Source organism: Rhopalosiphum maidis, chromosome 2 (assembly GCF_003676215.2).
Source record: "Rhopalosiphum maidis isolate BTI-1 chromosome 2, ASM367621v3, whole genome shotgun sequence".
NCBI lineage: Eukaryota > Metazoa > Arthropoda > Insecta > Hemiptera > Aphididae > Rhopalosiphum > Rhopalosiphum maidis.
This window is the reverse complement of record NC_040878.1, coordinates 38,419,433-38,428,531: the sequence shown is the minus strand read 5'-3', so window position 1 is coordinate 38,428,531 and position 9,099 is coordinate 38,419,433. Positions and strand designations below refer to the sequence as shown.

Below are 9,099 nucleotides of genomic sequence, written 5' to 3'. Positions count from 1 at the left end.
TCGAACGATTTAAAGTATTTTAAATGTTTAAATAAAAAATGCATACTATTATGACGGAGTCGTACAACGGAAATATAGAAACTGCATTACTCCACTACATATAAGATCAGTGGCGCATCTGGGGGGGGGGGGTGCAAAAAAGTCTTTAGCACCCCCAAGTTAAAATTTAGCATCCCTTGTTTTTTATACCTAACAATTATTATTTAAGTGAAATACCATCAATTGGTAAACTGTTAACAGTTTTAGCACCCTACGTTTTAGAGGTTATAGGTTCTAGTTGCACCTATGCATCATAAGATATATATACATTATATATAGAGCAAGCATGTCTTAGGTATAAAAATATAAGTATGATGATATTATATATGACTATATATGAGAAGAGTTTTCGCTCGTCGTCCCTTCTGAGTTAATTCACGTAAACGTCGACTTTTGGTTTTCAATCGGTAACCGTAAAATTTACATAACATTTTGTTTGTGTCTATATATATATAAATACCTTTTTTAAAAGTATTACAAATTACATCCTTTTTTTAAAATAGCTGATATATTAGAGTGCATACTATAATCATTATTTTACATGATACTTTTTTATTTATAGCTAATTTTTGACGATTTCGTGTTGTATATTTTAACGAGGTTACTAGTTAGCTACGTATTATATCGAACAGTATACAGAAACACATACATTTTAAAGTTTTGGGACATTCACCGATTCACCCTACTATTTAATTCTATACAAATTCCTCAAGTGTACGATGTGATATTATGTAGGTACTCGCGAACAGTGCACGCCCATATTCTTACGTTATCTATATTTTACGAATTAGCATGTTATTTTTATCTTTTATACCTAAATTTATATGTATTATATAATACGTTAAAATAATAATATGTCCTAGTACAGTGTTTCTCAACTGGTATTCCACGGAACCTTAGGGTTCCGTGAGAAATTTGAGAAAATATATATTAATAAATAATAACTTTGATTTGAATTATGATTTGAACATAGAAAAGCTACAAAAATTACACGGGGGTTCCACAAAACGTTCAAGCTCCTGCAAAGGTTCCGCGAGTAAAAGAAGTTGAGAAACACTGGTCTAGTATACGATGTACTGTATTTTATAAATATATATACACGATCTTTCAAATAAGTATACGACTTTAGCCCTACGCATAATTGACAGAAACAACATTCAACTATAGTCACGATGTGTAAGTGTAACTAATGCATGTGGAAAGATAACAAATAACACAAATTTTGAAATGTATTGATGTAGCGAAGTAGTATATTATAAAGGGTGATTCACCAAGTATACCTCTTCCTCCTACTTTTCCAATTGATAATGAATTTTTTCAAATTCTAATAATTTAAATTTTTAAGTTTACCTACTTTAGAACCATATTTTCAAAAATGCATAAATTGTTTTGTAATTATTGTAATATACATATAAGATACAACTTAATAGTTTATACTTTTATGGACTATTAGTTATTATTTATAAGTGTATTTTATAATACAAGAATATTTTTAAAAAAAAAATAGGTTAATAGGTATAGGCTAATGGTTGTATCTTGTTTGACTGTAACATGACAACATGTACTATGCTACGATAAATTGATGTTTTATTATATGTTTCACATTATATTATTGACCGTTTTAAATCTACCCAAATTTAATAGCAGTTTATTAATCGTTATTATTGTTATGAATTTATGAGTAATAAGAATAATACGATAGGATACTATCATATTTTATAATTTCATAATGACAAATTACTACAATATAAATATTTAGTCATCAATTTTTTATAAAATATAGTTTATCATAGCCCAATCATTTTTGTATATGCATTTAAAATATACTAATGCAGCGGTTCTCAACCTTTTTAGTTGTGCGGACCACCAATTTTGTAAAAAAATCCTTGAGTCCTATATACGTAAGCACATAAATATTATACATATACATACGGCAGTTATTAGAAATAAAAGAATTAAATATTATTATAACCGGAGATATTAGGTATATAATAAAAATATGTAATACTATTATTTTAAATATATATATTTCATATTATATGGTTCACGGCCCAGTATCACGATGCACGCGGCCCATGGGTTGGGAATTGCTGTATTAATGTATATTGTATATTATATTATATACACTGATTAATTATTAGTTATTACATGTATATAATAGTTAACCAATAATATTTTTATTGATAAATGATATTTTACGATTTATTCGATGATACAAGTGAATTAAGGTTATGTTTAACAACAATGAAATTTTGACTGGAGTACTAAATACGTATAGCTATTTAGGTACCTATAAGTTTTATGAATATAGTACCGTATTACCTACATAATAGAGTCAAGGCCGAACTTAAGGATCTCAGGGTCTCAAGACAGTTGGTGAAGAAGGGCCTTTTTAAATAGATATTAATAAAAACTGCTTTTAATTAGTATATATTCAACATACCTACTTAGATAAAACAAATATTATACATATAAAATTATCATAACTATAAAGTAAATGTATGTATATACTATATACATTAAACATAAAAGAACAGATTTATAAAAAAAATAATTAACACATTTTTACACGAGCTTTTTGTTCTGTGAAAGAACGTTTATCACTTCACTGTAATACACTGTAGTCCATTCCTTGCATTTTCTGACTCAATGTATAACATGGCGAGTGAAGTACTTAAGTCTTTTTCCTTCTATATTTGATCTTAAATAATTTTTAATTTATTTTAGAGCCAAAAATGACCGTTCTGCTGAGCAGTTTGATACAGGCGAGGTGCTCAACAACATCCTAAGCGATATTCCTATATTTGGATAAATGTCTAAAAAGCCGTTTTCTAGGATAAATTTATATAGCTTCAGTGATGACATTTTTTTTCTCTTGTAGCTTCTGTGGATAACAAATAAACTTGTAAATGCTAACATTCGTTTTTTATATTCTATTTCTATTTATCCGTGCTAATCAATTTATGTGTGATACCTACCTTTTTTTCTTTTGGTGTTTACCTAAGGGACCCAGGAAGACAGAGGCCCCTAGGCAGCTGCCTAGTTTGCCTAGGCGGAAGTCTGGCCCTGGATAGACTCGATATACCCACTCGTATGAGACTATGTTCTTTTAATTTCACAAAATACTACTAAGAGAAGTACAGTAATACTTTTAAAAATGTATATTGTGTATCTAATGCATTTACAATATACATGTTAATAATTATTAAATTTGATATTGATTGATAATAAATAATAATCAACCTAACCTATTTTATTTTATTTATTAAGTAAATAATTATTACGTTACAAATAATACAATATTTATTTAATCGCAAAAATGATTTTCAATATATATGTATTTTTTGTAATATTTATAAGTTATGAGTATAAAATAATATCAAAAAAATAAGCCATCAAAAATAACGAACAGTACGAATAGACAAAGCATAGAAGAAGTAAAAACTGAGAATAAGTTATAATAGTTTTATCAAAGTCGTAACTGGATGTCCAAAGGTCCGCCCCCCCCCCAAAAAAAAAAAATTAAAAACATTTTAGTGGTGAATATAATTATAATAATAGGGTAATATGTAACTATCTATTTAAAAAATAATGTTGAAGTCCCCTCAACATTTTTTTTAGCTATGGCCTTGATTTATATAATAGTTAAGGTAAAAGATAAATATCAAGTAAAACAGAGCTTGTTTAGAAAAATATAGAATATTGTAATTCTATATAATATTACCAGAAATGGAAAGATTATACAATCAATAAATTGAAAGTGTAAATTACAGGTTATTATATGTTGTGGTTATGACATTATACATGCAACTTTATTGAGTTCAATACTCTATAATTTTTTTATATACTTAAAATTATAAAGGTACTCATCAAAGATATTAGGGTCTTCACACTTTTAATTTAAATATACAATCATTACATTTTGTAGTTTCCTCAAAAATTAAATAATTATAGGTAGTGGAATAAACTAATAATGTATGGGACTCAGATTTAAATAATAATTTTATTTATATGGTAAAATTTTCAAAATACTTTGACTCTTTTTGATCTATTTGTTTGAAATTGAAATTTTTGATCTTTTTATTAGTTATTTATTTATAAATACTGATCAAAAATTATTTGTTTAATAGATATGCTTGAAAATTTAATAAAAACTCCTCATATATTGTGTTTACTTAAATTTTTAAAATTTATTGTCACAATAGTTTTTAAGCATTTAAAATTAGAATTTTGACAAAATTCGTCAACATTTCGAAAATCACAAACTATTTTATAGTTAGAAACTCATACAAATTATTCTATTTATACTTAAAACTTTAAAATTTAATACAAGATCAATTATTATCAATCATTGTATATTATACATGGTACAATTTTCAAAATGGTTTGACTAACTTAAAATTATTGTTATTAATACTATCTCAAATTTCAAAACCTAACAACATGGATTACATATGCACATGGGCCTATACCTCAATAGTCAATATTTAAATGTAAATACATAACTATATAAATTTAAATGTAATACAAATCACTAATCGGAAAAATAAAAATAATATTCCTATTACTATAATAATTGTATAGCCACAAACCCATCAATCATAACCAGTTCTAAAATAATTACCACTTACAGAAAAATAAAAAACTATAGTGCCTATGTATAATTGAAACGTGAATTTTATTGCTAGGCAACATTTTATGAACTAAAACTACTAAACACGGTAGCTCTATGCTTTTGAGTTAGATATTTCAAGTTAATATAATATTGTAATATTATAATACTATTATTTAAAAAATATATAAATCAAGATTATAATATCTTTAGTAATAAAATAGGAACTATATAAATATAATGAACCACAAAGAGATATTTGATTTCCCATCATTTAATGGAGAACATCCATATATAGTATGATTAAATATAATTTTAAATTTAATTTTTATTATTTTTACACGTTAATATAATAATTAATTAACATGATGGTATTAGATAATAGTGTTTTGTTTTATTTACAGGGTATTTTAATGGTACCATGGAATTATAGTCCTTGTGTTTTAGTGGCAGCAAGTTGGTGTTTAACTCATTCTACACCGATCACTACACACTAGTAATATATATATATATACATATATGTAAAACTATCACTTTGATAATAATTATAATTTATCATACATTGGACCATAATATATTATGATTAAAAATCAATTATTTTCCGTATACACTATATAAAGCTTTATGAATGTATCAATTCAAAATCCATACAAAGTGATTGCAGGATATATCAGCACAAGTCATTTGCATGATTCATCTAAACATCAAATAAGTTTAGGAGTAAAAGCAGTATTCCACCCAAATCCCTTGGTTGTATTTGTGTTAATCAAGGTGAGTATAATATCTGCAATATCTATTTGTGACCATATAAGTCTGTAAATACGAGAATAGAAATCTTTGTTTTAAATGTTTTTTTGTTTTTGAAAGACATACTACATATGGGGTAATATTAACAAGATTTAATTTACATTGAAAGAGCTTCATATATTTTTATGGTATGTGCTCTAAGATGGACTGAGTCACAATTTAGCTTTTACCCTGAAAAACTATGATATGTATTATCATTGACATTTATAAAATAATATTGATACATCGTACGATTCGTACATATATAACATTTCTTAAGTATTATGTAGATGTATATATGTGTATATATATTTTTTTAATCTTTTCTCGACAAAAAATTATATATTCGGAAAATTGCTCAATGAACTGCGAGCAGAGTATAATGTATAATATTTTAATAATATATTTGTTATAATATTATATTATTATAAATTTTACAAAATAATATTACAACATTGCTGCAAGATAGTACTAAGTTGAATGAAGCGAAACAATAGGATAATCATTATCCTGCAACAACATCGATGTCCTGTCATTAATTGTATATATACGTATATAGGTAATATGTATTATGTACAGTTAATAATATTATACCCATCCCTGTGCGTACACTGTAGTTCTATCCAAAACTGTGGCCTAACCCAGCTTGCAAGGAATGTCCGTTTTAATTTTAATTCGTATTTTCCCAGGCGGTGCAGGAGGGGCAAATATGATGTACATATACATAATATATATATATATATTTATGAATTATTTGATTACAATCTACACTAGTCATATTGAATGATAATTTATGTTTACACATTAATTATACGTACTACGTATAAGTATAAATACCTATAAAAAACTTTATACAATAATTTACCTTATATAAAAGATTATTGTAGTTGTTGTACTGATAGGTGATCCCAGAGTTCCATAATACGCTATTCATTGACTATCGACAGTTAAAATACAACACGATTGAACCAATGGACGAAAATTGTGAATCATCGTATTGGTTTCTAACCAAACACTCAACGTATGAAGGAAATTTTTTTTACAAATATGTGTTAATGAACCAGATCCCGTGTCCGTACGTGTTTTGTCACAATTCAAACTCCACGACGTGTCCGATTAATAAAATTATAAAGGTTCGTAAATTTAATAATTTATACAATATGATATATAAATATATACCTAAGTGTTTGTTCTATAAATTTGAGAATGTTTTCCCAACATATTTACACATATTGTACATATACATCAGTCATCACTCATCACATAGCTACGGTACATAGGTAATATTAATTATTATGAACTAAAAACTACTGTTGATTATTCAACCACTATACTTGGTAGTTTGCTATCTATACCAACCTTATAATATGTAGAATATAAGATGGTGTATAAATAAAAGCCCACTTAAATTAAGTAAGTAAATAGTAAATATGACTAACATATAAATGTAGAAATATAACCAAATAATTATCTAAAGTGTGGTTGAAATATACCCTTTTTGAACAGGTAATAGGTGTTATTTTCAAAATTGTATATTTGAAAAAACCAGGACATATATTTTCATTTTTGATTACATATTTACATTTTAAAATATATGTATAGGTAGATAGAATAGAATTGTAGACGTTTTTGACAGGTTTTCGATTATTTTCCGATCATAGTAGATATAGTTACTGGTATAGTCTCGTGAAGTTTTTCTGATTATTTACACTATATTATAGACTATAGTTGCTTAAGGTGTAAAATAGGGTGCGTCAGCAAATAAAGAATTGTTGATCCTTACCGAAGTGGTATATCATTTATATAAGCTATTGTTAGGTGTTGTGGTAGTGACAAACAGGAGTTTTAAGGTAGCTATTTACCTAGGATATTCTAAGGAACTACATAAATTAGGAAAATATTTTACAAAAAAAAATATTAGAATTGTTATTTTCAAATACCTAATGATATAATTTAGGAATGGCATTATACAGGAATATAGTATATTTTCTTGAAATTATATTTACTAGAATCCTATATACTATATGTCAGTATCATTGTTGATGATTTATTGATGTCTTATTGATTGATTTTGATTTATCTTTTAATTTGTCATGAAACATTTGATTAGATACGAGCCAAGTCAATTTATGAATTGTAATGGTATACGCATTACACTAACCATTTTCTTACCTATGGAAACTAATAATACGCAAACGACAAACTTTATTCTCAAGCCAGTGACTTCTCCATTAATTTGTCTTGTAAGCCACTAACATAACGTAGCTAGTGCTTTTTGACGCAGTATAGACACAAATGATCAATAGATTCGATTACTACAAAAATTGACTCTTTTCGGAACCACTAAAAATAGCTTCTTAGCACGCTTAAGTACAGACAGCTATTTACTTGAGCTGGTACCTGTACTTAACTACCCTAAGTAAATTAAAAAAAAATCCAATGTTCAAATAATTCAATACTCGCGAATATTTTTAAGTTATATGAAAGTTTGGCATCAGATCGAGTGTAATTGGAATATTTTTGTTTAGATAAGGGTGCACTCATTGCACTCTAGCTGATACACGTTCAACAAAAGACATAACAATATATTATTATTAAGTTTATTAGTACAAGAATAACCCCTCCCCCATCCACCATAACTGTTTATAATAATAATGACCAATTATAACGAATCTAGTCAAACTAAGATACCTAATTACATATTATTTTAATAATTTTTAAAACAATACCGATTGTCCTGTACGATTTTATTATAACAAAAGTGATGAGCAATTGCAGACCTATAAAAAGTTTTGAAGGTCAAAAATTGAGAACAAAAGTAAGTTTAAGTGTTGTTTGCTAAAAAATAAAAATGCATACATCTTAAATTTTAATTTGTGCTCTTCAACATTTTCAAAGAGTTAACTCTTTATTTCTTAATAATTTACAATAATAAACAGCGGCACTCGTATGAAAAAATAAAGTTTGTATAATGACACTCCTTAAATCACATAAAAGTTTACTTATAAAAGAAAAAATTGACCTATTTATTATAATATGAAGTAAAGTTTTCCAAAAATCACAATTTAAATAAATATAAGAGGTGTGAGAGCAATGGAGCAATAAATCACCTTGTACCTAATGAATCTAAAGAAATGTTATTTATTTATATTTTATAGAAAAATTGCATATCCGCTATGGTTGTGTGTAACTATCATCTAATGAGTTTTGCTGAATTCGGACCAGAAGATGGGCGAGCTGTACTTTATCACAAAATTACTAACGAGGTTATTATGTGGATAAAACAATACGTATTATAGTCTACTCTCTAAATTTTGTAATATACATACAGAATTAGAGGACAAATATTTTAAGAATAATTAAATATACATTTAAACGTCACATGTAAAGTACGTAATATTGTAATATTTTAAGTAAAACTATATAATTTTACCTAAAAATGTACTGTTTATTTTTTATTTGAGCATTTATATTACTTTATAGGTTCTACTCAATATATTTAATATTTATTTTATATTATATTTGAATATATTTAAAATTGTTCAGTAGGTACCTATTGAAATATTTTTAATATTATTAATTTAAGATACATTATAAGAAAAATTAAAAACATATTTATTTATTACCATAGACAAATTGTTTCACCAAAAATCAAAATAAAT

At 26.2% G+C, this 9,099-nt stretch overlaps 1 protein-coding gene across 1 annotated transcript; it reads left to right on the top strand.

Annotated features, from left to right (window-relative positions):
• Nucleotides 1-5,244: 5,244 nt before the first annotated feature.
• LOC113552456 lies at nucleotides 5,245-8,736 on the top strand. Its single transcript, XM_026955335.1, has 3 exons — nucleotides 5,245-5,422; nucleotides 6,340-6,570; nucleotides 8,596-8,736. The coding sequence occupies exons 1-3, from the start codon at nucleotides 5,276-5,278 to the stop codon at nucleotides 8,734-8,736; spliced, it is 519 nt and encodes a 172-aa protein (XP_026811136.1). The 5' UTR covers nucleotides 5,245-5,275.
• The last annotated feature ends 363 nt before the right edge of the window (nucleotides 8,737-9,099 follow it).

What these genes read in the sequence shown, in the direction of transcription:
- LOC113552456 (XM_026955335.1), top strand. Translation starts at nt 5,276, where the DNA reads ATGAATGTATCAATTCAAAATCCATACAAAGTGATTGCAGGATATATC. An exon ending in TTGTATTTGTGTTAATCAAG is followed by an intron (nt 5,423 to 6,339) that starts GTGAGTATAATA and finishes TTGTACTGATAG; the next exon opens with GTGATCCCAGAGTTCCATAA. An exon ending in CGATTAATAAAATTATAAAG is followed by an intron (nt 6,571 to 8,595) that starts GTTCGTAAATTT and finishes TATATTTTATAG; the next exon opens with AAAAATTGCATATCCGCTAT.